Source organism: Mrakia frigida, assembly GCF_051309035.1.
Source record: "Mrakia frigida strain ATCC 22029 unplaced genomic scaffold BDY24scaffold_7, whole genome shotgun sequence".
Classification (NCBI taxonomy): Eukaryota; Fungi; Basidiomycota; class Tremellomycetes; order Cystofilobasidiales; family Mrakiaceae; genus Mrakia; species Mrakia frigida.
The window spans coordinates 99,721-125,142 of record NW_027481274.1 but is presented as its reverse complement, the minus strand read 5'-3'; the positions used below and the strand labels follow the sequence as shown (position 1 = coordinate 125,142).

The 25,422-nt window shown below is 55.4% G+C and overlaps 9 protein-coding genes across 9 annotated transcripts; 2 read left to right on the top strand and 7 right to left on the bottom strand.

Moving 5' to 3' along the window:
- Nucleotides 1–15: 15 nt before the first annotated feature.
- On the bottom strand, nucleotides 16–2,588 carry BDY24DRAFT_359567 (Hsp70 protein-domain-containing protein). Its single transcript, XM_076637850.1, has 5 exons — nucleotides 2,474–2,588; nucleotides 2,292–2,374; nucleotides 1,432–2,154; nucleotides 986–1,312; nucleotides 16–853 (listed from the first exon to the last, which is right to left on the bottom strand). Exons 1-5 carry the CDS (start codon nucleotides 2,538–2,540, stop codon nucleotides 194–196), a joined length of 1,860 nt encoding a protein of 619 aa, XP_076498723.1. The 5' UTR covers nucleotides 2,541–2,588; the 3' UTR covers nucleotides 16–193.
- A 63-nt stretch (nucleotides 2,589–2,651) lies between these two features.
- On the top strand, nucleotides 2,652–4,914 carry BDY24DRAFT_433593 (uncharacterized protein). Its single transcript, XM_076644119.1, has 8 exons — nucleotides 2,652–2,962; nucleotides 3,114–3,120; nucleotides 3,195–3,211; nucleotides 3,337–3,352; nucleotides 3,465–3,555; nucleotides 3,844–3,901; nucleotides 3,982–4,084; nucleotides 4,179–4,914. Exons 1-8 carry the CDS (start codon nucleotides 2,786–2,788, stop codon nucleotides 4,499–4,501), a joined length of 792 nt encoding a protein of 263 aa, XP_076498722.1. The 5' UTR covers nucleotides 2,652–2,785; the 3' UTR covers nucleotides 4,502–4,914.
- BDY24DRAFT_263585 (uncharacterized protein) lies at nucleotides 4,754–6,156 on the bottom strand. The gene has a single exon (XM_076636862.1). It carries the CDS (start codon nucleotides 6,035–6,037, stop codon nucleotides 5,114–5,116), a length of 924 nt encoding a protein of 307 aa, XP_076498721.1. The 5' UTR covers nucleotides 6,038–6,156; the 3' UTR covers nucleotides 4,754–5,113.
- A 3-nt stretch (nucleotides 6,157–6,159) lies between these two features.
- Nucleotides 6,160–7,131, bottom strand: BDY24DRAFT_381504 (uncharacterized protein). Its single transcript, XM_076639356.1, has 2 exons — nucleotides 6,258–7,131; nucleotides 6,160–6,182 (listed from the first exon to the last, which is right to left on the bottom strand). The coding sequence occupies exon 1, from the start codon at nucleotides 7,002–7,004 to the stop codon at nucleotides 6,276–6,278; it is 729 nt and encodes a 242-aa protein (XP_076498720.1). The 5' UTR covers nucleotides 7,005–7,131; the 3' UTR covers nucleotides 6,160–6,182; nucleotides 6,258–6,275.
- A 97-nt stretch (nucleotides 7,132–7,228) lies between these two features.
- BDY24DRAFT_381501 (iron-sulfur cluster assembly scaffold protein) lies at nucleotides 7,229–8,928 on the bottom strand. Its single transcript, XM_076639355.1, has 8 exons — nucleotides 8,581–8,928; nucleotides 8,410–8,467; nucleotides 8,327–8,336; nucleotides 8,173–8,223; nucleotides 8,043–8,059; nucleotides 7,810–7,970; nucleotides 7,607–7,684; nucleotides 7,229–7,511 (listed from the first exon to the last, which is right to left on the bottom strand). Exons 1-8 carry the CDS (start codon nucleotides 8,884–8,886, stop codon nucleotides 7,464–7,466), a joined length of 729 nt encoding a protein of 242 aa, XP_076498719.1. The 5' UTR covers nucleotides 8,887–8,928; the 3' UTR covers nucleotides 7,229–7,463.
- NIP7 (ribosome biosynthesis protein NIP7) lies at nucleotides 8,928–10,743 on the bottom strand. Its single transcript, XM_076636860.1, has 8 exons — nucleotides 10,521–10,743; nucleotides 10,416–10,432; nucleotides 10,255–10,325; nucleotides 9,851–10,010; nucleotides 9,575–9,709; nucleotides 9,383–9,459; nucleotides 9,273–9,300; nucleotides 8,928–9,181 (listed from the first exon to the last, which is right to left on the bottom strand). The coding sequence occupies exons 1-8, from the start codon at nucleotides 10,561–10,563 to the stop codon at nucleotides 9,167–9,169; spliced, it is 546 nt and encodes a 181-aa protein (XP_076498718.1). The 5' UTR covers nucleotides 10,564–10,743; the 3' UTR covers nucleotides 8,928–9,166.
- On the bottom strand, nucleotides 10,744–14,732 carry BDY24DRAFT_263485 (uncharacterized protein). The gene is made up of 9 exons (XM_076636861.1): nucleotides 14,453–14,732; nucleotides 14,224–14,361; nucleotides 13,756–14,152; nucleotides 12,181–13,648; nucleotides 11,835–12,105; nucleotides 11,613–11,756; nucleotides 11,331–11,513; nucleotides 11,176–11,238; nucleotides 10,744–11,079 (listed from the first exon to the last, which is right to left on the bottom strand). Exons 1-9 carry the CDS (start codon nucleotides 14,666–14,668, stop codon nucleotides 10,924–10,926), a joined length of 3,036 nt encoding a protein of 1,011 aa, XP_076498717.1. The 5' UTR covers nucleotides 14,669–14,732; the 3' UTR covers nucleotides 10,744–10,923.
- A 1,237-nt stretch (nucleotides 14,733–15,969) lies between these two features.
- On the bottom strand, nucleotides 15,970–20,476 carry BDY24DRAFT_381493 (heavy metal translocating P-type ATPase). Its single transcript, XM_076639354.1, has 8 exons — nucleotides 19,838–20,476; nucleotides 19,508–19,670; nucleotides 19,318–19,380; nucleotides 18,730–19,211; nucleotides 16,955–18,653; nucleotides 16,686–16,859; nucleotides 16,410–16,565; nucleotides 15,970–16,312 (listed from the first exon to the last, which is right to left on the bottom strand). The coding sequence occupies exons 1-8, from the start codon at nucleotides 20,065–20,067 to the stop codon at nucleotides 16,076–16,078; spliced, it is 3,204 nt and encodes a 1,067-aa protein (XP_076498716.1). The 5' UTR covers nucleotides 20,068–20,476; the 3' UTR covers nucleotides 15,970–16,075.
- Nucleotides 20,477–20,591: 115 nt separating this feature from the next.
- SPC98 (Spc98p) lies at nucleotides 20,592–25,129 on the top strand. Its single transcript, XM_076636859.1, has 17 exons — nucleotides 20,592–20,841; nucleotides 21,006–21,144; nucleotides 21,239–21,617; nucleotides 21,705–21,886; nucleotides 21,968–22,147; nucleotides 22,234–22,456; nucleotides 22,557–22,651; nucleotides 22,734–23,018; nucleotides 23,089–23,185; nucleotides 23,263–23,446; nucleotides 23,545–23,885; nucleotides 23,959–24,194; nucleotides 24,284–24,343; nucleotides 24,416–24,481; nucleotides 24,558–24,696; nucleotides 24,788–24,797; nucleotides 24,879–25,129. The coding sequence occupies exons 1-17, from the start codon at nucleotides 20,648–20,650 to the stop codon at nucleotides 25,000–25,002; spliced, it is 2,934 nt and encodes a 977-aa protein (XP_076498715.1). The 5' UTR covers nucleotides 20,592–20,647; the 3' UTR covers nucleotides 25,003–25,129.
- The last annotated feature ends 293 nt before the right edge of the window (nucleotides 25,130–25,422 follow it).

Genomic DNA, 25,422 nt, shown 5'->3' with positions numbered 1-25,422 from the left:
CGCCATGAGAGATTTCAGAAAGCCAAGATAATATCATCTCACTCTCTATCTAACCTAAAACTCTACTACTCTCGCACTCCCAAACTCCAACTCAGAAAGGGGCTGTTCCAAAAAAAACAAGAGACTACGGACCCATCTTTTAATGCCTCTACCAGCCCATCAACCATTTCGCAAAGGCAACGATCCTCCACCCTCAAGCCTTCACCACCACCTTCTCGACCTTCTTCCTCTCCACCTTCGGCTTCTTGGCCTCCCCAGCCTCCTCCTCCCACCCCTTCACCTCCACCCCTTCCTCCGTCACGATGATCTCCAGCACGACGTTGGCTGCCTTGGTCGCCTTGACGGGCACCTTGATCGACGTAAGGTACGTCGTCGCCTTCAGCACAACGTTAGAAACCTCCTCTGGCTCGTCGTCCTCTCCATCGTCGGAATCGTCCTCGTCCCTTGGAGGAGCCGCGATCGTCTCCACCTCAATCGTCTCCTTCCCCTCCCAAACCTCGACTCCAACCTCGGTCGCTCCAGCCTCCACAGCGAGGGACACCTGTCGTCGCGCAGGGAGGATGGTCGCCTCGGGGACGACGACGTAGAAGACGTCTCCTCCGGGGAGGACGATTCCAACGGGAGCGGCGGTGGTGGGGAGTTTGGTGGTAGGGTCGTGGAGGAGGTTGGAGAGGTCGATGAGTCCCGTTTGGGAGTGAGCGAGCTGGGAGAGGTGGAGGGCTTGGAGAGCGCATCCGATGGAGATGGCTTGGGAAGGGTCGAGGTTGGTGGTGATGGGGGTGGATTCGGGGAAGAGGTAGGAGATGGATTTCGCGAGACCGGGGAGGAGGGAGGAGGATCCGGCGAGGAGGACCTGAAGGAGACGCGGCGAGGAGAGGAGGAAAAGGAGAGAGTGTCAGTTTCGTGCTCGAGAAACGTTGGAGTCGGGTTGGTATTGCTAAAGAGAAGAGAAAAGACGCGTGAAAAGAGCGGAGACGAGACTCACCTCGTCAATCTGAACGGGATCGAGTCCACAGTCCTTGACAACAGCCTTGATCCTCTCTCCGATCTTCCTGTAAACCCCAGCGGCGAGTCCGTCGAACCTCATTCGGTTGATCGATCCCGAGAGGTCCATACCGTCCTTGAGGGACTCGACGGCGCAGGTAGCAGCTCCCGAGGAGGCGGAGAGGGATCGCTTGGTGTGCTCGACGGCGAGGAGGAGCTTGGTCTGAGCTCGGAGGTCGGCTTCGGGAGTGGAGTCGGTGATGGTGAGAGGGAGGGGGAGAGCGACCTTGGTCTTCTTGGTGAACTCCTTGGAGAAGTGGGAGAGGAGCTGGAGAGGGAGAAGGAGGAGAGGACGGGAGACGAAACGAAGGGTCAGCTCTTGGGAAGCGGTTTCCACTTTTCGTCGAACGAGAACGAAGCACGAGAGAGTAAGACCGATGTACTCACAACCTTGTCGAGCTCTCGTCCTCCGATGGTCTCGTCCCTGGCTCCTCCGAGGTGAACGTACTCTCCAGCTCGAACGGCGACGACCTCGACCTCCACTCCAGTCTCTCCAACATCCACAACGGCGACGATCTTGTCGGCCTTCTCCTCCTCCTCGGTAGCGTTGAATCCTCGCTCCTTCCTCTCTTCGACCAACCCAGCTCGGTATCCAACGAGGACGGCAGCGGACTCGTCGACGATCTGAAGGAGGTTGATTCCAGCATCTCGAGCGGCCTGAGCGAGCGCGTCCCTCTGCTTGGTGTCGAACGAAGCAGGAGCGGCGATCACACACCCATCGGTAGGAGCGGTTCCGAGGAAGTCGGTAGCGGACTGAAGGAGAGACTTGAGGAAGAGGGTGGTGACCTCGGGGACGGAGAGGACGAGCTCCTGGGGGGTAGGCTCGACGTTGAGAGGAGTGTTGGCTCCGGAAGCGGCAGGAGTGGACTTGAGCGACTTCTTTCCTCCGGCGACGGACTTGGGAGTAGCGGAAGGAGCGGGGACGAGGATGTCGACCTTGTAACCAGGGAGGTCCGAGTCGGGGACGGCGATGACCTGGGAGGAAGGAGTGAGGGAGAGGGAGGGGGTCGAAGGGACCTCGTTGAACGTCTTTCCGAGCAGGTTTCGGAAACCGGTGATGGTGTTTTTAGAGTTCTTGACGAGCTGGGGCTTGGCTCCGTTTCCCATGTACTAGAACGAGTGTAGAAAAAAGCAAGAGGAAAGTCAGCGAAAGGAACGAAACGAAACGAAGCGTTCGAGCTCTCTCTCCTTCCTCCCCTTTCCCTTCGACCTTTGCAACCCTCCCAGAGAAGATGGCAAGAACTCACGATCTCCTCTCCGTTGTAAGAAACGGCACAAGCGATCTGACGCTCTCCCTCCTCGTTGGCGATACACTCGGCGTGTCCCTCCTCTGAGAAGGAGAACGAAAACGAAGGAGAAGGAAGGGTCAGCTCTCGTCTTTTTCCAGCTCTCCTCCTTCTCCTTCTAGCAGAAAAGCGCTGAAACTCACTTCCGATGATGGAGATGGAGGCGAACGAGGATCCAAAGTTGATTCCAAAGACTGTAGGAGCGGACATTATTTGAGAAGGGAAGGAGAAGGGAGAAGGAGAAGGTTGGGAGGAGACTTCACGAAAAAGTGATTTGGGAACGAGACGCTCCTTCCTTTCCCAATTCCTTTCATAGCCCCTAACCACTTCCTTCCTTCCCTCTCTCTTTCCTCTTCTCCTCTCCCTTCTCTCTCTTCCCTCCGTCCCACCCTTCAACTCCTCTCTCTCTCTTTTCCAACCACACTCCTTTTCAAACCCCCTCCTTTCCTAAAAGAATGCTCTCCTCCTTCCTCGCCTCGGCCGTCGTTCTCGCCCTCTCTGCTGTCGTCGTCGTCCAAGCTGCTCCTGAACCCTCAGAGCCCTCGGGAGCTACCTCTGCTGCCGTAGGATCCAGCTTGACCACCACTTGGGCGGCCGATACGACAGGTTCTTGGACCGATACTACCATCAGGGTGAGTTCAGTTCCTTTTGCTTGCAAAGAGGAAGGAAGAGAGGAGGGACGAGCACCATCGCAGCAAGGAGGCTCGTTTGTTTCCCTTGGTGTTTTGATGGATGGGAAGAAAAAGCTCATCCTCTTGCTTGTTCCCACTATGTTTTTAACAGCTCATGAGTGAGTTAATATCCTCACGCGCCTCCCTTTGCATTTTCGTGAGCTGACCTGCTTTTCTTGGTGCAAAAACAAAGGCGGAAACAACTTCAACGTGAGCTTCCCTCTCCTCTCCTTCCTTTCTTTCTCCTCTCTCGATCAACATGGGCTCGCTCCTCTCCAGCACTCAGCTAACCCCATCTCTACTCTTTTCTCCTCGACCTCTCTCTCTCTCTTCAGTTCCAACTCGTTACTCGTGAGTTTCTTTCTTTCTCTTCTCGCCGACCAAAGATAGATCTTTCAACGCGGCCTGACCTCGACTTCCCTCCTCCTGCTTTTTTGCTTTCCCCCCCTCGGTCCTCCTTCAGCCATCGCGACTGGAATCGACGCTACGACCCTCACTTCGTACACGTTCGAGGTTCCTGACGTGACTCCTAACGCGCAGATCTACTTCCTCCTGTGAGTTCATCAAGCGACGTGGGGAGAGGTCGAGCGCGTCAGGGGAAAGAAAAGACGAGCGTCGTTTGGGAAAAGGCTTCGTTGGAGCGGGAGCCTACTCGATGAAGAGCTTAGATTCTCTCTGCCTGCTGTCGCTGCTTGAGGGTTGGCGAGCGAGAGCTGGGAACGAAGCTGCTTCTCAAATGGGAAGAAGAAAAGTCGAGACGCGTCGCGGCCGCAGGATTCCTTTCCCTTTCCCTCATCTCCAAACTCACCGCTGACCTCTCCTATTTCTCTTCTCCATCACAGCTTCAACCCCACCAACGCCACCGACTACTCGCTCGCTACCTACACCACTCGATTCCTCGTCCGTCCATCTTCCCTCTTTTTCTCTCTCTTCCCACCTCCTTTCTCACCCCAACCTCCCCTCCCTTATTGTCTCTACAGATCACCGCCGCCGACGGTTCCTCCACCGAACCCGCCAACGCCACCCAGCCCTTGTCCGACGGAGTCACCCCCGATACTACCACCACTCCTGCTGTGCCTTGGGGTTCGTCGTCTCGTCTCTTTCTTCCCTTCTTCCCTTTCCCTCTTCCCTCTTCCTCTTCCTGACCCTTCTCCCGCTTCTTACCTCGTTATCTTAGGAGTCGGAACCCTCGCCTCCGCTTACTCCGTAACCACCCCTTCCAACAACACCGCTGGATCCTCCGACTCTGCCTCCTCCTCTGCTGTCGTCGAGTCCTCCTCCTCCACCATCGAGGCCGCTGCCTCCTCTACCGCCGAAGTCGCTTCTTCAACCGCTGCTGCTACCCGATCCTCCGCCGCTGCTTCGGCTTCGGCGTCGGCGGCTGCTGCTAGCACGACCACCGCTGCTTCGGGAGCGGAGAAGGTTCTTCTCGGGGGAGGAGGACGAGGAGCGGGAGCGTTCGTGGTCGGGGTTGTGGGAGCTGTCGCGTTGATGATCTAGACCAGAAACGTAGCCTACTGAAGTTTCGAGCTGAGCTCGGAGCTCGTTTTTCGCATCGTTTTTTTCGTTTCGTTTCTTGGAATTGCATTTTTCACACTCGCATTCGTTTCGCATCGTCGTCGTCGTCGCTTCTTTTTCGTTTTTTCATCTACTGCTTGCTAGCTAGACCCTTGGACAATTTGGACTTTTTGCCTTTCAAGGTTGGGTGGGGATTTTGCTTAGCACCGCTGCACGTCTCTAACGGAAAGAGGTGGGTGGAGAGAGAAAGAGGAAAGAGAGACGCGTCGTTCCGTCGTTTCCCTCGGTTCGGTTTGGGTCTCGCCTCTCGCCCGTCGCGGAAGGGCGTTGCAGTGTGCGAAAAAGGGATCCATGGATGGAGGGTGTGTGATTCGACTGCTTCTATCTACGTAAGGTTCGAACGAACGAACGAACGAACGAACGAACGAACGGACGAAGAGAAAAAGACGAACAAAAAGGCGAAGAAGAAGCGAAAGGAGAAAGACGAAACGGTCGTTGCGAGAAGCGAGAAAGAAAACCCAACCTGAAAGAAAGAAACCGTCACCCCCAAAAAAAAACGAAAACACCAAGGAAAGCTGCCCACCTCACCCAACCTCAGAACAACCCTCCCAACCCCCCTCCACCCCGTTCCCGCTCCCGTTCCCTCTCCCTCTCCAACCCCTCCCTCTGCGCCTCCTCCTCCTCAGCCCAATCGATCCTCTCCCCCCTCTCCAACACCCTCCTGTAGTAACCCTTCGCTTCGATCCCCAACCCTGGAGGGAGGAGGACGTGACTCGGCGGAGGAGGAACGACGACGGTTGGATTCGAAGTCGACGTCGACGCGTCCCCTCCTCCCTCGAGATTCTGAGCTTCGTTGGCAGCATTCCTCGTCAACACCTCCACCAGCTCTCTCATGACCCGTTCCCTGCTCCTGATGGCTGACGACCTGAGGGCTTCGAGCGGAGGAGCGATGGAGAGGAGGAGGAGGAGCGGGGCGAGGAGGAGGGTTTGAAGGAGGGTCGTGGGTGAAGTTGGAGGTGCGTGGGGTGTTTCGGAGGAAGAGGGTGAGAGGGAGAGGAGGGAAGATTCGTTGGCGAGTCCGATGAGAGCGAGGGAGTGGAAGGGCGACGAGGTGGGTGGGAGGTGGAACGTTGGGAGGGGACGAGGTGGTGGTGCAGGTGCTGAAGAGTCGGATGACGAAGTCGAGTCTGCTGTTACTGCTGCTGCTGATGCCCCTGCTGAAATCGGCTGTACCGCTTGAGCTGCCACTGCTCGAGCAGCAGGAGGAACCGCTCCCGCTCCCGCTCCCACCTCCCCTCCGCCAATCCTCCTCACCTCCCCCCATCCTTCATAAACCCACCACCCCACCAACGCCAGACCCCACAAACTCCTACTCACCACCGTCTCCCCCTGCGTGAAGATGTACCACACGAGCGCGTACTTGACCGCGTTCATGAGCATCATCGGGACGACGCGGATCCAGGCGGGTTGGCGACGGGGTCGTTGCTGAGTCGGAGTAGGAGAAGGCGGAGGGAGCATGGCGAGAATGTAAGGGATAGGGTTGGCGATGATCTGATGGAGGAGGGTGAGACGAGTGGAGCAGAGGAGGTAGGAGTGTAGCGCTGAGCGTTGGATCGGGGTGAGAAGGGACGGAGGAGGGACCGAGAGGTGGTAGGGGAGGCCGCTGGCGAACGACGAACGAACGAAACGGATGTAATCAGTCTCGGAGATCTCATGTCTCTCTTCAAAGAGGACATACGAAAAAGACACAACCGACTCACTCAACTTCAACACTCCATTCCCCTCCGTCCTCTCCGACCCAATCCTCCAATCTCCCTCCTTCTCCTTCCTCCTCCTCCTCCCCGAACCCAGACTGAACCCCAAACCCTTCGACCGTCTGCTTGACCAACCTCTTCGCTTCCGCTTCCGATACCTGAGGCGGAGGAAGGATATCCTCCCAAGCGAGAGAAGGGAGGTTGAGGAGCGTGCAGAGGGAGGAACGAGAGAGGTGAGCGTAGAGTCCGACGGCGTCCGAGAGATCGAGGACGCGGTCGGGAGGGAGGAGGATGGTAGGAGCCGAGGAGGATGGGGAAGGGGTTGATGGAGGAGGAGGTAGAATCGGCGTTGTTGGAGCAGCAGCAGCAGCCATCGAAGGAGGAGGAAGACTCGTCGTTGTCGTCGTCGTTCGTTCCATCGACGAGCTCATCACCTCCCTCTTCTCCCCTCCCTGCCCTCCTCCTCTCAAAACCAAATGAATCGTATGCGGCCTCCCATCCTCCTCCTCCTCCTCTCGTTCTGCCTTCCCAAGTCCTAAAACGTCCTGAACCGTCTCCTGATCGTTCAAGAACCTCCCTCCTCGGACCAACTGAACGTCCTCCACCCGAGGGCAACTAGGATGCAAAGCCGCGAGCTGGACTTTGAGGACGTGGATAGAGTCCGTCGGGAGGGCAGAGAGAGGGAAGGTAGAGCTGGTGCTGGAGGGGGAGAGGAAGAGGAGGTTCACCATCGGATGGGGAGTTGCTGGGAGGAGAAGGAGAGTGTGAGCTGGCGGTTGGGAGGGAGCGTCATTTGAGCCGGAGAGAAGTTCACAGCCTGTCTTTCTATATTTCTCGACTTTTGTTTTTCCTTCGAGAGTACGTACAGTGTGCTTCCTTGTTGAGCGACGGAACTTTTTTTTCCTGGCAGAAGAGCAACGTCGCCGTCTCCCTCTCCTTCGACGCGCTTCCCTCGTGTCGTCAAAACCGAATCATCAATCGAGAAAGAAAGGCATACAGGAACAACGCAAACATCAACGCGAAAAAAAGAAAACTACACTACGTCAGATCGAGTCCAAACTTAGGCGGGGCATGAGGCGTAAAGAAAGCAAGACGAAAGAGACAAGGGCCAAGTCGAGGAACCGGAGTCGAGAGATCATCGAGTCGAATCGAAGCGAACGAAACAGAAGGGAAGGAGATGGAGAGAAAGTTTAGGAAGAAGGAGCGGCTCCAGCTGTGAACTCGGGTGTGGCAGCAGGCTGTTGGAAGGAAGGAAGGAGGGAGGGAGAGTGGGTCAGCGGGAAAGGTTCGATTGCTCGAAGGATGAGTGAAGCGAGAAGGAAAAGGGACGTACGTTCAATCCAGCAGAGGTAAGAGCTCCGGTAGCCAACCCAGCCGCGGCTCGCTTGGTCTTGTAGTCCCTGATCGCACTCTGCAGGAAAAGGGAAAGGGAACGAGAGAGAAGAAGGGAAGGTCAGCGTGAGCTTCCTCGTTTCGTTTCGTTCTTCTCTCCTTCCCTCCCGTCGAAAGTGATATTGGTGTTGAGCTCGAACGCACCTTGATAGCATCCTCCGCCAACATCGAGCAATGCAGCTTAACGGGAGGCAAGCTCAACTCCTTTGCGATCTCGGTGTTCTTGACCTTGCCAGCCTGGTCGAGCGTCATCCCCTTGACGTGCTCGGTGATGAAGGACGAGGAAGCGATGGCGGATCCACAGCCTGTACAAGAGAGCGAACGTTCACACGTCAGTATGGGTCGAAGTGTGCGAGGGAAGGAGAAAGGGAGCGAACCGAAGGTCTTGAATCGACTGAGTTTTGTAAGGTGTTCCAAGAAGAGAGAGAGAGAGGAAGGGGAGTCAGCGGGGAGAGGGAAGCTCAACGTTCTCTCGTCCTTTACTAGAGAAGAGGCGAAAACACTCACACATCAGAGATGATCCCGTTCTCGTCCACTCGGATCTGAAGCTTCATGACACTGCGAGCCAGCAAGCAAGGAGAGAGAAACGAGTCAGTTTCGCGAAACTTGAGGTCGGCGGGTCCGTCCGACACGAGCGGCCGCTCCTCTTCGAAGGACTCACTCTCCACAGGCTATAGAACCACAATCGAAGAGAGGGTCAGCATCGTAAGTAGAGAGAAGATACGGGTGTATATAAGGGCTTACCAGGTGCTCCAACAAGACCAGTTCCAACGTCCTCGTCCGTCTTGTTCATGCTTCCAACCTAGCGAAACGAACGAAATCGAAGGGAGGAAGATTCAGCACCACCACTCCCTTCCTTCCCTTCTCTCCTTCCCTCCCTATCCCCCACCCCGAGAGTCGATGAAAGACACTCACGTTCCTAGGCTTGTTGTAATGATCCAAAACCTTCTCGTGGTAGCTTCGCTTCAACGAAGGAGGAGAGCAGGCAGAAGAGGAGGAGGAAGAAGCACCAACTCGACCAACCATCGAGATCCTCGAAGGTCCAGCAACGGCGGTGGCGAGGAGCATCGACGACGAGGAAGAAGAGGCGACTCGAGTAGAAGTGGATCGGAGAAGGTTGAACATGGTTGTCTGATTTGAGGAGATAGGGAAGTTTGTTGGAAAGGGAAGGGGAAGGAAGGAGTGGTTGTTGGAGGAGAAACGGTTTCGCTGCGATCTCATTTCGATTGGTCAAGGGAGAGAGAAAGAGAAAAAAAAAGTGAGGCGATGATTCTTTGGGTGATGTATGTGGCCAGGCTTTGGAGGCCGGGTAAGCAGGGTGTGTGGCTCTGGGAAGATTCACGAACAGATGTCTAGGAGTTGGAAGAAAGGGAGGAAACGAGGAGGAGGCCGGGTCGTCGAGCTTCGAACGAGAGACAAAAGTTGTACAAAGGCTAGTCATAAATCGTCCCCCCGAGAAGTAGAAAGTGAGAACAGAAAGCAACCTCTAGGCGATCCGAGCTTAGAAGAGGGTATCCTGTGAGAGCGGGAGGAAGAGAGAGAGGTCAGCGAAAGAAGGGAGGACGCGTCGAGAGGAGAAGAACGAGAGGAAGGAAGGGAGAACGTACCTCGTCTCGCAGGTACTCTCCAACATCGCTACGAAGAAGAAAGACAGAGATAATGAGAAGGTCAGCTCGGGAGTGGTGACAGAGGAGAAGAGGGGAGAGAGAGGACCCACGCCTGATGGAAAACGATGATCGACGTAGGATCCAGTTTTCGAGTGTCGATGGTAGATCGAGCGGTGACACCGAAACCCTGGATATCACAAGAAGAAGCGGAAGAGTGCAGGTCAGCAGGAAGTCTCAAGATATCTCGACGAGGGAGAGGTCGAGTCGGGAGGGGAGAGAAGGGAGACGAGCTCGGGACGAACCAGAGGGATATCACTCATGCTGTAAACTACGACTCCCTGGTGCTCAGGAGTATCCTCCGTTATACGTCCGAGATGAGCCTTGACGACGTGGTTTCCGTACAAGAAAGGAAGCTCTCCGTTGGGCTTGATCCAGACCTTTCGAATCGAACGCGACGAGGAGGGAAGGGAGGAGGAGGTGGTCAGCTCTAAGCTCCCTGGGGCTCTCAACACCCTCTCTCCCACCACAGCACCCATCTCTCCTGCACTTCAGCTACGTGTCTCCTGGTCCCGACTCACCTTGAACTTCGCGTACTTCCCCAGCCAATCCAACGAGGTAACAGCCAGCTTGAACTTTCCGGATTTTGAGAATCGACCGAAGCAGGTTCCGAGAGAGATGAGTTGGGGACGGGCGATGGAGATGGCTTGCTTCATGAGAGCAGTGGGGAGGTAGTACACTCTGTGTTGGTCGAAGATGGTGCAGCGGCCGAGGAAGGGAAGGAAGGAGGTGGTGAGGTCGAGAGGGAGGGAGTGGTTGGAGGTCGAGGATTGAGTTTTGGTTCAGAAAGGAATGAGGAGACGCAGTGGAGAGGAAAGGATGGGAGAAGGGTGTAGAGGAGAGCGTGATGTTAGCTTGAGCTCATCGAGAAGAGAGTTGGAGCTACCTGGTGGTCTCTACAGCGAGAAAGAGAGACGGGACGAACCGATCCTTGTGCAGTCGGAAACAGTGCTCGTCTCCTTCCGGTCGGTCAACGAGATGAACAAGGTTCTTTCCCTGTAGATAGCGAAAGGAGAAGCAGCGGTGTCAGCTCTCATGAAAGCGAAGGGGGCGAGAAGAAGAGCTGAGGCAAGGGAGGGGACGAACGATGTAGTTGGCGAGCTCTGAGTGGAAAGGAAGGAGGAATCGAAACGCAGAGGTCAGCTCTCTTCTTCTTTCTCCTCCCTCGTCCTTTGTAGAATTGCGACTCACTCGAGAACACAGCCTTGGTTTCGTCTTCTGTCAGAGGTCGCATTGTTGAGTGGGAAAGTAGAAGAGGAAAGGAGGGGAAGGGAGAGAAGGGAGTGGTTGGAGGTCAGCTCATCGAAATCTTCGACCAGAGTCTCCCTTCAAACCTGTGGACCTGCCCATGTGGCGTTGAACAGAGGTCTTCTTGCTCTTCGTTCTCGGTTTTTCGAAGAAGGAGGTCTGAGTATGTCTGGGAGCTCGTGAGCGAGAGATTCCGTAGGGTTTGGGTGAAAGTTTTCGCCGGCGAGGGGGAGTGAACGAGCTTTCCCCTTCGAGCTCTCCTCTTGCCGCGACGACGCGATCCCGTTCGACCTCTCGAAACATAGAGAAGTCGTTCATCAGATCATCAAGTGTCTACACGCCTCCTCTATCTCCCTCCCGAAGAGATGATTTTGTCGATCGTCCCAGCCCTCAGACTCGTATCGCTGAACAGAGCCTTCATCAAGCTGACGAGCTCGTCCGTCGAGAAGTCGATGAGCGCGCCGGTCTCGAAGAGGTAGGAGATGTCGGCAATGGAAGCCTCCTGTAAATTTAAAGTGGGAAAAGGGTAAAGGAGTCAGTGACGGAGAGTGCAAATGAAAAGTAGAGGAGCAGAAGAGAGAAGAGGAGAGGGACGAACGAGAAGCTCGGAGAGGTAGCAGAACTTGAGCCAGAGCGGGACGAAGGCTACCACCGATGAGGACTGTGAGCCCCGAAGGAGAGTCACAAAGAGAGACGTCGTTAGCAGGGGGACGAGAAAGAAAATAAAAGGAAAACGAGCGACGAAGCACTCACCATTCCGACCTCCTCAACAAACAGCTCTTCCAGCGGATGAATCATCTTGCACACCTCGTTCAGGCGATGGCTCTCCTTAGTGGTGATATCCTGCAGAGCAATGGTCTCTTGTAGCATTCGAGCGAGGACGGAGTTGAGGATCGAGCCGAGGGCGGAGAGGAAGAGGTGGGTCGAGAGGATGGGCTGAGAAGAGGATGATGGGAGAACGAGGTAGGTCAGTCGGCAGGAATCGAGAAAATCCCCATATTGGACTGCAGACCGGAGCACTGAGACTAGACTGACCTTGTAGACTCGACTGAGCAGCTGCATCTTGAAGACGACGCGTTTGAGACACATTTCGAGATCCTTCGACCGCTGGAGACTACTCGAGTCGACGAAAGCATGGGCTTCGTCCAGGATTTCCATCATCGCATGACTTTGATGAGCCTGACGTGGAGAAGATTTGGTCGAGAGTCAGCGAATCGGCTTTTCGTTCTTCGCTCGCCCAGTGTGCAAACGACTCACCAACTCTCCAGCAAACCATCTCTCTCCCAAAGCCCTCATCTTCTCTCCACTGATCGACGACTCTCCTCCTTCCAACCTTCGAGCCTCCTCGGCGAGCCAAGCGCAATCGTTGACGAACTGCATCGCCAGCGCTGGAACCTCCTTGATCTTCGCCGGATGGGCGACGGGCATCAAGGCTCGGTAGAGTGAGAAGATGTCGGGAAGAGCTCGAGCGAGGGTGACGGACGGTTGAGTTGGAGGTGAGGAGTCGAGAGGAGAGATGTGGTCGAGTCTGTTGAGGGGAAGAAGAGAGTCAAGTCAGTCGACGCGTCTTGATGAAGGAACGAAGAGTAGACTCCACACTCACGGAAGCAGCTTCATCGCTTCAACATCTCGTATCACCTCTTCAGCAATTTCAACCACCAACTTCGACCTCACACTCACGACCATCCGTTCAGTCACGATCGTGGGTCCTCTCCTCTCTGGAACAACCTCTTCGACGACCTCCTCCGCTTCCTCCGTCGCAAACATCGGCGAGTCCAGAGGCGAGTTCTCGGATCCTTGTCTCCTCGACGACGATCCCAGGGAGAGGTTCGAAGACGAGTGCTTCTTCCCCAACTTCATCCCACCTCGAACGACCGGCGAGCTTCGTTCCTCCTCTACGACTTCCTCCCTGACCGACGAAGAGGTCGATCCAGACCGCACGGGCGAAAGAGTTGATCCAGAGTGACCTTTGGATTTGGCCTGAGCCTTCTCGAGTCGACGAGCTTGACGAGGAGCGACCGCTGAAGGAGTGAGAGGTTTCGAGGACGCGTCGTCGTCCGAGTCGGGGTCGAATCCCCATCCATCGACGGATTGTTTGCGACCGTGAGAGGGTTTGGAGAAGGCTGGTGGTGGCTTGGGAGGTGAGGAAGAGGGGGAAGCGTCGAATCCCCATCCGTCGTCTTCTTCTGGTGGTTCGGCGATGACGGGAGGAGGAGGAGGTGGTGGAGGAGCAGGAGGAGCTGCCTCTGCGTCTTCGTCGAATCCCCATCCGTCGTCCTCGACCGGTGTCTCTTCCTGCGCCAAATCGACAGCCATCTCCTCCTCTGCCGGTAACGACGACGGCTCTTCGACCAGCTTGTGTTCCGGCGCGTCGACGACCATAGGGACGACCTCCAGCTCAACGAGCGGAGGATCTCCCTCGTCCACAACTCTCTCCCGAACCCACTCCCAACCCTCCCACCCTTTCCCTCCGGTCTCCTCTCCAGCGATAATCTCCCTTGCCCGTCCCAATACATCTCCTCTCCTCCACCGAACCCACTTCGTCCCCGCTGCTCTTTCAAACTCCCTGAGCTCTCCAGACCTCGGTCCTCCGATTTCCTCCTGCCAGCTTGCGAACTCCCGACACGTTTCGATGAAGGCTGGAAGACCTTCTGATCGTAGATTGGGGAAGGAGGGTTCGAGATGAAGAGTTCGGACGAGAGGGAAGATCGAAGGAAGAAGAGTGGGGAGTGGTGGGAGATGTGCGTTGGAAGTCGAGAGGAAGGTGAGGAGGGAGGTGATGAGAGGCAGAGTGTAAGGGACTGAGGTCCAGGTTGCTGAGGAGGATGAAGAGGAGTGTGGCGGTATGGGAGAGAGAGAGAATCGGAAGATGGAGAGGGTCCCGTCCGTCGAAGTCGAAGTGGAGATGTATCGAGTCGAGCTTGATTGGGAGTTGGGAGATGGAGGAGGGACGGCGGGAACGGAGAGGATGGGTCGGAAGACCTGAGTGATGAGCCGGGTCGTGAGATGGGTGATGTGAGTTGAAAGTGTCGAGAGGGTCGAGAGGGAGGCGATGAGAGATTCCAGAGACACTGGAAGTGAAGAGGCCGACGCGTCGAATCAGAAACAATCAGCTCGTGCTTGATCGTCCTTCTCGAGAAGAAAAGACCCTCGGTGCAAGTCGAAAACTGGAACTCACTCTTCTCTGGCTCCTTGATCGTGATCACTCCCAGACCACTTTCCGTCTCGAACCCAACCCTAAGAGCTCCCTCCCAAACTCCAGCGAGCTCCTCAGCCATTCGATCTCTTTCGACTCTCAGCCGTCCCTCCAGATCCTTCTTGAGATTAATCAGACCTCCTCCCTGTCCTCCCTCCACGTTCCATGACCACTCTTCGCGATGAAGCAGGTCCGAGCAGACCTTCCAGTCGGCTACAGCGTTTGGTAGCGACTTGGAGGAGAGGAGGGAGGAGAAGGAGGTTCGGTAGGAATGAAGGAGCTCTAGGAGGGTTTGGCGATGAAGGGTTTTGGAGTGAGAGTGAAGAAGTGTAGAGTGGTTGCGTAGAGTGACGAGGAGCGGTGGGATGAGTGAGGTAGTCTAGAGGTGCGGGCAGACTTCAGGGTCAGGAAGAGCGAGATGGCGAGGGAAGGAAGGAGAGAAGAGCTCACCGGATGGCCTTCCACGTTCTCCTCGAGGCCAGTGACCTTCTGCTCCAGCTCAGCCGTGTTGGCACGAGCGTCGAGGCTACCGTTCAGCTGAGAAGATATCCTGGGGTACTCATCAACGACGAGCTTGAGAATCCGGCTCTGAAAGCATCGATGGAAAGGAGGGAGGGAACGTCAGAGCCCCGGCTCGACCAGCTGTTTCTCTCGCTCTCCTTGATCTTTATACACTCACCTTGGTATCGTGAACATCCTTCTGGACCCTCTCCTTATGCTTCTTCACCTCCTTGGAAGTGAGAGTTGACCATTTCTCCTTGACGAGAGGTTCGAGAAGAGAGTCGACGTGAGCGGAGGAGGTCGAAGGAGGAGATGTCGAAGTGGATGGGACGGTCTCCGAGGAAGTAGGAATGGAGGAAGATTTCTTGAGATGAGAGGGAACCTCGAACGCCATCTGAGGGTGAAGGAGAACGCCTGAAAAGGTCGAAAAAGGAAGGCGTGTGGATTGGGTAGATGGATGTTGAAAGGAGGAAGCGACTTGAGTTTCGCCTCCCCTCTTTGAACCCAAAACACGACGAGCTCCTCCCTTTGCATTTTTTCCTCTCCGTCTCCCAAAGTCGTCCCAAAATCGCATCGGACTAGCAGCAGCGTCTGAACGTCCTTTTTATTCTCTACAATGTCGCCTGTCTCGCTCAAAGGAGTCAGGCTCTTGATCCCTCCTCTCGCTTCCCCTCGCTCCCCTCTCCTCCGTCCGCGCTATCTCAGAAAAAGCGTTTCTCGCGTAACTAACAAGCAAAAGGGAATGGATCTGCCTCAAGGTCTTTTCCCAGCGGCTTCAGCCTTCAGGAGACACGAGCGATGTGAGCTCGACTCGTTCTCGTTCCTCTTCCCCCTCTCCTCCTACTCTCTTTCGACTGAACTTCAAGCCTGATCTTCTCAGGTGACAGTTACGCCTTCAGTTGAAGAAGACGTTCTCACTCACCGAGACGGAAAGGTCTAGGTCCTTCTTCCTTGGGTTCCGTTCCTTTTCTTCCTCTGAGCTCGCTTGACCTTCATTCGCAAGATTCACCTTCGGTGCCACGAGAAATTGCGAGACCTGTATCACTTCCTTTCTCTTTTGTCCAAGAAGCTTATCGCCGAGCCTTCTCTCGCTGTTCAGGTGTCTTTCCGTTCTCGGAGACAACGCGCGTTTGCGAACGACTCAACAACTCTTTTCGCTCGAGCTTTCCTTCGAGACTACTACTACTGAGGCCGAGAACTCGAGCAGGAGATAGTATTTGAGGTGTTGAGAGATGGTGGAAGGTTCAAGGGTATTGATGAGCCCAAAACAAGAACTCTGCGGCTGAGTCGAACGCGCTCTCCCTCCCTTTCTCGTTCTTCACAGGATGTGGAATGGAAGGGCTCGTAGATCTGAAAACAAAATCAGCTCCTTGAAGTAGATATGGGTCCATATCAGTGAGGACGCGTCGACGAGAGCTACGCCGATTAAGTCGTGTCGTTTTTTGCTCTCTCGCTTCTCGAGTCCCAGTGAGTCTCACGATTGCCTCCGCTTGGGAAGTACAGACGTGTTCCAACCCTCTCACCCTTCCAGGTCGCTGGATCGAGACCGACCTTACCGTGTCCTTTTGCTGTAGCTGATAATTTTTACTGTCTTTCTGAGCCGGAAAGATCCACGAGAACGAGAAGGACGCTTCTGAGTTGGAGCTGGCGATGCGCTCGCTGGAACGCGTCGTTGGACCTCATCGGTTGCGATCATAAGGCAAAAAGTGGTATGATATCTGGACGGATCATCAAGCAAAGATATCTCAACCCAGGATGCCTACTGAACTAGCAAAGGGAAAGAGTCCTCGTAAATCGAATCTCAAAACGCCTCCTCCTCGTCCCTCGCTCCTCTTCCGACCAGCGGAACACTCTCGTACCCAGCCTGTTCATGATCTACGACCCCCCTCTTCGACGACCACCTCTCCGGTAGCAGTCCTCTTCCAGCCCTCTCCAGCGACGAGGCCAGATTCGAAGTCGAGAAGGAGGAGAACGGTGAAGAGGAGGGAGGAGGGTTGGACGTGGAGAAGAGGATCGAGTTGGCGGGTCGTTTCCACCACTGCAGGAGGAACAAAGGGAAAATCAAGGTGGGTTGGTGATGAACTCGAGAGAGAGAGAGAGGAGAGAAGTATATCCAAAGGTAGGAAGAAACGAACCTTCAACGTCAAACTCCCGCAAACGACACTGACGCTACTCATCGCCATCGCTCCCGCTGCCATCATAGGATGCAGGTGAAGTCCCCAGGGGAGGAAGAAGCCCATGGCGAGAGGAATCATGAGGACGTTGTAGACGCATGCGAACAGGAGGTTGGACTGGGTGAAGACGGACGGGACGTGACAGTCAGCTTCCGAGGTTCGTCTCGACGCGATCAAGATTCAACGACGGTGAAGGATCAGAGCCGAAGACACCGAGAAGGGGAGTAAGGAACGCACCTTGATCTTCCAAACGATCGATCGTCCCAGACTGAGAGCGGCAACGACGTCGAGAAGGTCGCTTCTCATGAGGACCACGTCGGCTGCTTCGATGGCGATGGACGTTCCGGAGGAGAGAGCGATCCCGACGGAAGCTGCTACGAGAGCTGGGGAGTCGTTGATTCCATCTCCGACCTGATTCGATTTCGAGGACAGAAGGAGAGGAGGCAAAGTCAGCTACGCGTCCCGACGAAGGAGAAGAGAAACGGGAAGATGTGATTGAGACTGACCATAGCAACTCCACCTCGACTCATCTTCTCTCCCAACTCCCTAACAATCTTGGCCTTCCCCTTCGGACTCACACCCGCCCAAACCTCCCTCTCGTCGATCCCAACCTCCTTCGCCACCGCTTTCGCCGTCTCGACTCCATCTCCCGTCAACAGCGAAACCGTGATCCCCATCGCCTGCAACGCCCGGATAGCTTGTTTCGACGAAGGTTTGAGAGTGTCTGCCATCGAAACCGCGAGGATGGGAATGGGAGTGGTGGAGGAAGTGAAGGATGCTGGGCGGGAGGGAGTGGAAGGGACGATGGAGACGAAGATGACTGTTCGACCGAGGGAGGTGTGGGCGGATTCGAACTCTCGAAGGGAGCGAGGGAGGTCGGGGGAGGAGATGGAGGTGGAAGAGGAGGAGGTGGCGGTGGAAGAGGAGGAGGTGGCGGTGGAGGGAGAGATGGATTCGGTGATGAAGGACGCGTTTCCGACTCGAAGAATCTCGGAGTTGAAATCCTGTTTGACGTGAGCTTGGACTCCTCGACCTGTGACGCTCTGGAAGTCGAGGACGGTTGCTGATGTGGAGAGGGATTCCGACGTGAGGAGGTTTCGGGCGTGGGTGGAGACGGCGAGAGCGAGCGGATGTTCTGATCGAGCCTCGGCTGCTGCGAGGAGGGAGAGAGCGGTCGATCTTGAGAGGGAAGGGTAGGAGGTTGGGAGGTTGAGTGTAGGAGTGAAAGTGGGAGAGCCCTGGTCCTCGAGTTCGCTTTCTCCGACCCAGCAGAGATCGACGACCGTCAACTTCCCCATCGTGACCGTTCCGGTCTTGTCCAAGACGACGCGTCCGACGGCGACCATGTCCTCGAGAGCCTTTCCTCCCTTGATCAGAATTCCATTCTTGGCTCCGACTCCGGTTCCGACCATGACTGCTGTCGGGGTAGCGAGTCCGAGAGCACACGGGCAGGCGACGACGACGACGGAGATGGCGAGTTTGAGGCAGGACGAGAGGTAGGAGACGTCCTCCATCTTGAAGAGCATCGGGAGGGAGGTGGCCGGGAGGAAGCAGTAGGAGAGGAGCATCCAGGAGAGGAAGGTGAGGATGGAAAGGGAGACGACCATGGGGACGAAGAATCCTGCGACTCGATCGGCGAACTCCTGAATGGGAGCCTTGGTCGTTTGAGCGTCCTCGACCATCTTGACGATCTGAGCGAGAGCTGTATCGGATCCTGCTCCTGTGACGAGGACGTTCATCGATCCGAGTCCATTGACGGTTCCTCCGATAACGGTGTCGCCGACCTGCTTGAGGGACGAGAGAGCTTCTCCGGTCACCATCGACTCGTCGACGCTCGAGGATCCTCCTACGACGGTTCCGTCGGCTGGAATCTTGTCTCCTGGGACGATCTTGATGTAGTCTCCCACCTGGACGAGTTCCGTAGCGACCTTCTTCTCGACCGAGCACGTCGGTGCGTCCGTGTAGATGGTAGCGGAGGAGGGAGTGAGAGCCATGAGATCGGTGAGAGCTGCCGACGTCTTTCCTTTGGCGAGGTTCTCAAGGAATCGACCGAGAGAGACGAAGGTGACGAGCATGGTGGAGGTGTCGAAGAAGGTTTGAGGAGGACGGGGGAGGGGTTCGAAGCAGGCGAAGACGATGGCGAGGGTGGAGTAGGAGAAGGCGGAGGTGGTAGCGATAACGACGAGGGAGTCCATGGTTGATGAGCTGAGGCAAAAAGACAAGTGAAGATGAGCCTCTGGTAGTGTATCTGAAAGCGAGAGAGGGTCGAAAGCAGACTCACCGATGTTTTAGAGCGCGCCAGGCGTTGATGTAGAACCTCCTCGCCAACCAGACCTGCACCGGCACCGTCAACGAGAACCCGACCAGGTCCCCTACGAACAACCCTCTCCAAATCCTCTTCCCTACCACCGCCTTCCCAGCAGGGAACATTGGCAGCACCATCCCAAACAAGAAGACGGGGATCGCAAACATCAAACTCCTCCAGAACGTCCTCCTCCACTCTCCAATCTCCCTCGTCCTCTTGAGAGAATCCATCTGGGTCGAATCGCTCGTCGTCGACACGACCGCATCGAACCCGAGAGCCTGGATCTGTTCGACGAGGTCTCTGAGTCCAACGAGAGAGGAGGTGTAGGTGGTGAGGCTGAGGGAGGAAGCCGAGTTGACGGAGGAGAGGAGGTTGGTGGTGAGGACTCCGGGAATGGCGAGAAGGGTGGTTTCGACGAGGGTGAAGTCTGAAGGGGAGGCGAGGCCGTAGACGCTGATCTGTTCGTTCGGGAATGGAAGGCGAAATGAACGAGGGTCAGCGGGAAAGAGATCTAAACGCGTCGTTGTCCAATGAAAAGAAGGGAGGGAAACGAAAGAAACGAACCCTTGCTGTCGAGACCGTTGAAGGAGGAAGGAGGAAGCCATCGAAACCGACGTCGGAGATTTCCTGGAGAGAGGAGGGAGGGAAGCAGGTCAGCTCTGAGGTGGAGGGGAGGGAGGAAGGGCAGGAGAGAGAGAGGTCCGCAACGGAGACGCAATCATGCAAAACGAGGGAGGGAGGGAGGAGAGCTCACCTCGAGGACTTTGTCGTCGTCCCAGCCTGTTCCATCAGGTCCTCTCCAAGCAGGATCGTACTCGATGATTCCTCGCTCAGCTAGAAGAGCGACCTTGACAGAGAGAATCCCTGGCATCTTGGAGAGACTGCTCTCTATCGCGTTGACGCAAGCACCACAGGTCCTGAAAGGAAAGAGAGAGAGAGACGATCAGATTAGGCCGTAGAAGCAGTAGACTTCAGAGGTAGACAAGAAGGGAATCAGGATGGTGGGGAGGTTGTTGATTCGATCTTGATCCAGGAAAAAAGAGGAAAAAAAAGCAAGAAGAGAAGGAGAAACCTTCAAACTCACATGCCTTCTATCCTGAGCTCAACTCTCGAGACCTTGCTCCCTTCCTCCGCTGAAGCTGCTAAGAACTCCTCCTCTTCTTCTAGTAGATCCTCGTCTCCTCCTTCCAACAGTCGTAGTTTCCCTCTGGGACTCTTTGCTCCGATAGAAGCAGAGGACGAGATCGAGTTGGGAGCGAAGAGGGCGGACAGGGGAGTCGACGGGAGGGAGGACAGCAACGACGAGAAGCCCATCGTGCGAAGAGAGCGAGGAGGAGGGAGGATGAGGAGGAGGAGAGAGTGGAGAGGTGAAGAGAAGGCCGTAGAGAGTGAAAAGTCGGCCTTGTGAGAAGAAAGAGGGTGGTGGTGGTGGTTTGAGGATGGATGACTGAGAAGGGGGAGGAGGAGGAGCTTGCGGCGGACCGCAGAGAGGACGGCTGGAACCAGAGGCGATAAGAAAAACGAGTGAAGATTTTTTGATCGAAGGCAGTCCTGCTAGCCTTTGATAGAGAGAGAGAGAGAGAGAGTCGTGGTTGAGAGTTGAGCTCGAGAAGGGGAGAGTGAGAGGGAGAGGGGGTGTCGAGGGAGACGGAGAACAAAGGAGGCGACGGGGGACGAGCTCATCCGAGACTGACCTTCGTTGTGAGGCGAGAAAATCTTCAGATCAGCTCTTCAAGAAGTTGAGTTTCAAATACTCGAAAGAATGGAAAATCTAAAAACAAGGCCGAAACTGAGCCCGAAGATCAAGATCAACAACGACCTCGACGCGACTGGCGTTTCTCCTCCCAACATCGACCTCCTCTCTTCTCCCATCCTCCTGCCCTCCCTCCCTTGGATGCCCCCCTCTACCCATGCATCCTCCTCGTCCTCTTCTTTCCCCGTCTCCCTCCTCCAACAACTCGTCCAGAAAGTAGTTCCTGAACTATCTCCTCCTGGACTGGGTCAAGAACCAAACGATCCAGATCAAGAGGAAGATCGACTTGAACGACTGGACGAGCTCGTCACTTACTGCTCAGAGATCTTAGGAGCGTGAGTCTCTCTTCTACCTCTATATATACTCGAAAGGCTGCTCTGAGCGGTGTCAGAAGTAGTAGAATCTCTGGACGGAACGAACGGTTGAGCTTGGAAAGAGAAGGGAGGAAGGGGAAGGAGACCAGAAGCTGACCTTCTCCTCTTGTCTACTTTCTTTCCAGTCGCCTCAACGATCCTGGACCTTCATCTATACGAACTCTCTCGGATGAAACCAAGAAGAGACTCCTGGCTTCCTCCTCTTCGAATGGAACCGACAAAGCAGTCCGGTTCAGCAATCTATGGAGGAGAATCGAATCCACCGTTCGTCCTTCTCCTCCATCTTCCTCCTCGGCTTCTTCAGGCTGCTCCCTTTCTATACATAGCCTGACCTACACCTCATCTTGAACTTTATCAGAAAATTCTCACCTCTCCAACCTCCCATCTTCAGTTCCTCCTCTCCCTCTCCGACTTGAGCTCAACTTCCTACTCCGCTCCTCCCACCTTCAACGCTCCCATCCCCTCGTCTTCTTCGTCGACAGCACCCACTCTGAAATCCCTAGGATCCCTTCGAGAACCGGACTACGATGGACTCAGACCAGAGTCGAGATCTAGTGCAGCTGGAGGAAGGAGGCCAAGATCGCCAGCTCCAGCTCAACAAGGTCGCTCTCCTCGAGATCCTCCTCTTCAGCCCTCGAGGGAGCAGAGGGAGGATGCTGCCGCTGCTACTGCACCTGGATGGAAGGGGAAAGGGAAGAGTAGAGCCGATGCGCTTAGAAGCTGGATGGCTGAGAAAGGTCAGTCTGAGCTCTTGGTGTCGTTGCGAAGGGAAGGAAATCGATTGTTGTTGAGCTCACCTCTCCTTTTCTCCCTCCTTCTTCCAGGCAAACCTCTCATCCCCGACTCCCTCCTCCTTCGAGACTCCCTCTACCTTCTTCAAGGAATCGATGGTCGCTTCGTCAAGTTCTTCGTCCCCGTCGAGGAGCCCAATCCTTACCGGAGACCAGAGGTCGATCCTGAAGTGGAGGAGGAACCGTTCAGGCTTGTGTTTGAGGACGATGCGAAGGTGCGTCTCGACTACCAGAACTACAGAGTCGAGAGAGCTGTAGATCTGACCTTTCAATGTGTCGCATACGTTCCTCTCCAGCTCGGGACCATTCCAACTCCAACTCGAACGCTCATGGTGTCCCTCGCCGAGATCGGTTGGCTCTGTCGAAGCGTCGAAGACTTCGTCAAGACCTGCCAGGAAGAAGGAAGAGATACTGCTATAGGAGGAGGGACTCACGCTGCACCTTCTTCGAGCATAGCCGGTGGACTGGTTCAGCAGGTTCGTGCCTCCCTCTGCTTTTGTCTCTTCGCTCTCGTCTAGACCCTCAAAACTGACGCGTCTTTCCTTTCGTGTTGCGTCCTCAGAGTCTCTGCCACTTTCTCCAAACTCAACTCACGGCCTACTACCACCTCGTTTCGATCCTGGAGACTCAGATGACGGAAGGAAGCTCGGAACCGGGCGCGTCGAAGCAGGAAGGAGAGACGCTTTTGGAGGGAACAGGATTGACGCTGATGCGACTGGGGGTTTGGACGAGGGAGGTGCGGTTGAAGATGAGGCTGATGAGTCTGATGGTGGAGGATTGTCGTTGTGAGTTCGAGCTCTCTTCGTTTCCTTCTTGTCATACGTTGGTGGAAGAAAAGAAGCGTGTTTCGAATTGACTCGGTTTCTTGTTTCTTACTGGATTCAGCAAGTCAAGGAGGAGCTCTCGTCTCTCTCATCCACGCCTACACTGAGAACGGAGATCCTTTCGCTCGAAGCTTCACCGATGCTGTTCTCGAAGAGGTCAGTCTCTCAAACTTCGCCTTCTTTTCCTTCGTCGCGTCTTTCTCACACATTCTCCCCTTCCTCTCTTTTGCTCTCTCAGGTCTCCAAACCCTTCTTCGACTCCCTCCAACGCTGGATCTTCCAAGGAGAACTCCACGACCCGTACTCGGAGTTCTTCGTTCGTCTCAACCCCGATCTTGCAGACAAGCAGTTCGGCAGGACGAGGCCCTTCCCTGGAGTCGACGATGCTGGATTCGAGGATGGTGGGCAACGAGGAGGTGCTGGGAGTGGAGCTGGGATGGAGAGTCACGAGCTGTGGGAGAGGAAGTATCTGTTTAGGAAGGAGATGCTGCCGAGTTTCGTGAGCGAGGAGTTTGGGAGGAAGGTGAGTCTCGCTTTCAAAGCTCGTTGAAGTCCGACCTGAGAGCTGATCGATCTGCTTCCTGTGGGTACAGATCTTCTCGACGGGGAAAAGTTTGAACTTCATCCGGTACAGCTGCCACGATTCGGATTGGATTGCGACGCGAGCGAAGTTGGAGAACGCTGGCCGAGGTGCGTCTCTCTTCTCCCTTTCTTCCCCTGCCTCATCTCCCAACCTTCGTCTGACCCTTCGTCCTCTGAATGAACAGTCCTCAAGTACAGCGACATCGCCGGTCTCGAACGATCCATCGACGCAGCCTACGAGATCGCCAGTCGTCGACTCCTCGAGGTCTTCTTCGACAAGTTCATGCTCATGGACCACCTTCGAGCTCTCAAGCAGTACCTCATGCTCGGACGAGGTGACTTTGTCGACCTCCTCATGGAATCCCTCTCGTTCGTCTCTCTTTCCCTCTCTCAATCTCTCTCGCTCTCTCTTCGTCCGCTTCGAAGTCCCTTTTGACGCGTCTTCGTGTCTCTTCCTTCTTCCCCAGCACCGAACTCTCCCGCCCCGCCAACCACCTCTACCGCCACAACCTCACCGCTCAACTCGAGTCCGCCGTCCGAGGATCCAACGCTCAGTTCGACCCTCCAGACGTTCGTCGAAGGCTCGACGCTCGAATGCTCACGTACCAGCACGGAGAGATCGGATGGGACTGCTTCCTGCTCGAGTACAAAGTCGATGCTCCCATCGATACGGTGCTGGATCCGAGAGCGATGGAGAGCTATTCGAAGATGTTCATTCATCTGTGGAAGCTGAAGAGGGTGGAGAACGCGTTGACGGGGAACTGGATGAGGCTGACGGCGGGAGCGAGGACGAGTCACAGATCGAAGGGTTGGTCGCTTCCTCTCCCTCTTTTCTCTTTTCCCCGTGCTCTCGACTGACCCATCTGTTCGTTCGCCTGCAGATACCCGTCAAGAATGGCACCACTGTCGAGTCGTTCACGCCGAGATGGTTCACTTCATTCGTCAACTTCAAGCGTTCTACCAACTCGAGGTTATCGAGTGCTCGTGGCAGGCTTTCGAGGATCTGATCGCCAAGAACGACGATGGACTGGATGGACTGATGGAGGCTCACAAGGACTACCTGGGACGACTGGTCTCGAGGATCCTGTTGGTGATGCCGAAGTACAGCAAAGGAGAGGTGAGTTGGAGTCGAGCGAGGACGTTTCTCTCGTTTACTTTTCGTTCGTTCGATGTCTGACACCTCTCATCTATTCCAAATCGCAGGAGACCCTCCTTTCCATGGTCCAAGAAACCTTCAAGGTCATCCTCGACTTCAAGACCTCGACGGTGAGTCGGTCGCCGCGCATCTCTCTCGTTGACGGCTCCCTGACCTTCTCTTCTTCCTTCTCTCACTCCCAGGAGACTCTGTATCGATATACTCTCGAGGACGACGTTCGGATAGACTCTCAGCGAGATGCTCAACGAGTGAGTTTCAACCGTTATCTACCTCTTCGACGGGATCAAGAGCTGACGCGCTTTTGCTTTTTCCTCAACTATCCAGGGAGTTTTCACCCAACCTTCCCTCGGACCACCCCTCAAGAGGAACGATGCCGAGCTTTCTCGCCTTCGGGCTCAGATTCGAGATCAGAGTGGACGGTTCCAAAGGCTCGTCAACGCGATCGTCAGCAGCGCTTCGAATCGTGAGTTTTGGCTCTCTCTCTCTCTCTTTTTTCACTTCTTCGTAACCCATCGACCCGGAGCTGACATCGTCTTTTCAACTTGATATCACAGACTCCGATCCGTACGTTCTCTTCCACCTTCCAGTCGACCTCGAATAGAAGAAGCGACGCTGACCATGCCCTTTCCCTTTCGCCTCAAACAGTGAAGTCAAGCTTCTCGCCATTCGATGCTCCTACAACGCCTTCTACCAAGCCAAACCCCTCAAGGAGAAGCGTCGGGACGACAAGTCGAGCAGAGGAGATCGGACAGCAAGGTCGACGGCGTAGATGGAGCATTCGAGACGAGCTCTCGTCTTCCCTTTACGGGATGGAGACGCTGGGTCCGGTCGCACGAGGGGGACCCTAGAGATCTACTGAAGACGCGGGAGCAATGTAGTTGGAAGGAGAGGGAGGGAGGTATCAGGGGAGGGACGACCTCGATCTCGGAAAGATCGTGGTGGGTTCGTTTCGTTTCCTTCCACAGTCGGGATCGACGCATTTTTTCTTAGTACGGGCTCAACGCCTTTTGTATTTGGCTGTTTTACGCATCTGCATGTTCTCTTGTTCTTCTGGATCTGAAGGAGACCACAAGAACGCGTTCTTCGACGCCCATCCTTTCAGCCCACGACTTGAGCGCTCTCTCGCCTCTCCCTCCTTTCTTCGACGCGTCTTTCCGTCGAAATCTCGCTAGGTCAAGATCCATGCACA

What these genes read in the sequence shown, in the direction of transcription:
- BDY24DRAFT_381501 (XM_076639355.1), bottom strand. Translation starts at nt 8,886, where the DNA reads ATGAGATCGCAGCGAAACCGTTTCTCCTCCAACAACCACTCCTTCCTT. An exon ending in ATTACAACAAGCCTAGGAAC is followed by an intron (nt 8,468 to 8,580) that starts GTGAGTGTCTTT and finishes TCGTTTCGCTAG; the next exon opens with GTTGGAAGCATGAACAAGAC. An exon ending in TGGCGGAGGATGCTATCAAG is followed by an intron (nt 7,685 to 7,809) that starts GTGCGTTCGAGC and finishes CTTTTCCTGCAG; the next exon opens with AGTGCGATCAGGGACTACAA.
- BDY24DRAFT_263485 (XM_076636861.1), bottom strand. Translation starts at nt 14,668, where the DNA reads ATGGCGTTCGAGGTTCCCTCTCATCTCAAGAAATCTTCCTCCATTCCT. An exon ending in GAAGCGATGAAGCTGCTTCC is followed by an intron (nt 12,106 to 12,180) that starts GTGAGTGTGGAG and finishes TCCCCTCAACAG; the next exon opens with ACTCGACCACATCTCTCCTC. An exon ending in TTGTTGAGGAGGTCGGAATG is followed by an intron (nt 11,239 to 11,330) that starts GTGAGTGCTTCG and finishes CGGGGCTCACAG; the next exon opens with TCCTCATCGGTGGTAGCCTT.
- BDY24DRAFT_381493 (XM_076639354.1), bottom strand. Translation starts at nt 20,067, where the DNA reads ATGGGCTTCTCGTCGTTGCTGTCCTCCCTCCCGTCGACTCCCCTGTCC. An exon ending in CGATCGTTTGGAAGATCAAG is followed by an intron (nt 16,566 to 16,685) that starts GTGCGTTCCTTA and finishes GTCTTCACCCAG; the next exon opens with TCCAACCTCCTGTTCGCATG. An exon ending in GCGGGAGTTTGACGTTGAAG is followed by an intron (nt 16,313 to 16,409) that starts GTTCGTTTCTTC and finishes TTCCTCCTGCAG; the next exon opens with TGGTGGAAACGACCCGCCAA.
- BDY24DRAFT_433593 (XM_076644119.1), top strand. Translation starts at nt 2,786, where the DNA reads ATGCTCTCCTCCTTCCTCGCCTCGGCCGTCGTTCTCGCCCTCTCTGCT. An exon ending in GCGCAGATCTACTTCCTCCT is followed by an intron (nt 3,556 to 3,843) that starts GTGAGTTCATCA and finishes TCTCCATCACAG; the next exon opens with CTTCAACCCCACCAACGCCA. An exon ending in CCTACACCACTCGATTCCTC is followed by an intron (nt 3,902 to 3,981) that starts GTCCGTCCATCT and finishes TTGTCTCTACAG; the next exon opens with ATCACCGCCGCCGACGGTTC.
- BDY24DRAFT_381504 (XM_076639356.1), bottom strand. Translation starts at nt 7,004, where the DNA reads ATGGTGAACCTCCTCTTCCTCTCCCCCTCCAGCACCAGCTCTACCTTC.
- BDY24DRAFT_359567 (XM_076637850.1), bottom strand. Translation starts at nt 2,540, where the DNA reads ATGTCCGCTCCTACAGTCTTTGGAATCAACTTTGGATCCTCGTTCGCC. An exon ending in CTCCATCTCCATCATCGGAA is followed by an intron (nt 2,375 to 2,473) that starts GTGAGTTTCAGC and finishes TCTCCTTCTCAG; the next exon opens with AGGAGGGACACGCCGAGTGT. An exon ending in CTTACAACGGAGAGGAGATC is followed by an intron (nt 2,155 to 2,291) that starts GTGAGTTCTTGC and finishes CACTCGTTCTAG; the next exon opens with TACATGGGAAACGGAGCCAA.
- SPC98 (XM_076636859.1), top strand. Translation starts at nt 20,648, where the DNA reads ATGCCCCCCTCTACCCATGCATCCTCCTCGTCCTCTTCTTTCCCCGTC. An exon ending in GGAGGAGAATCGAATCCACC is followed by an intron (nt 21,145 to 21,238) that starts GTTCGTCCTTCT and finishes GAACTTTATCAG; the next exon opens with AAAATTCTCACCTCTCCAAC. An exon ending in CCGGTGGACTGGTTCAGCAG is followed by an intron (nt 22,148 to 22,233) that starts GTTCGTGCCTCC and finishes TTGCGTCCTCAG; the next exon opens with AGTCTCTGCCACTTTCTCCA.
- NIP7 (XM_076636860.1), bottom strand. Translation starts at nt 10,563, where the DNA reads ATGCGACCTCTGACAGAAGACGAAACCAAGGCTGTGTTCTCGA. An exon ending in TTCCGACTGCACAAGGATCG is followed by an intron (nt 10,011 to 10,254) that starts GTTCGTCCCGTC and finishes CGACCAACACAG; the next exon opens with AGTGTACTACCTCCCCACTG. An exon ending in ATCATCGTTTTCCATCAGGC is followed by an intron (nt 9,301 to 9,382) that starts GTGGGTCCTCTC and finishes TCTTCTTCGTAG; the next exon opens with CGATGTTGGAGAGTACCTGC.
- BDY24DRAFT_263585 (XM_076636862.1), bottom strand. Translation starts at nt 6,037, where the DNA reads ATGCTCCCTCCGCCTTCTCCTACTCCGACTCAGCAACGACCCCGTCGC.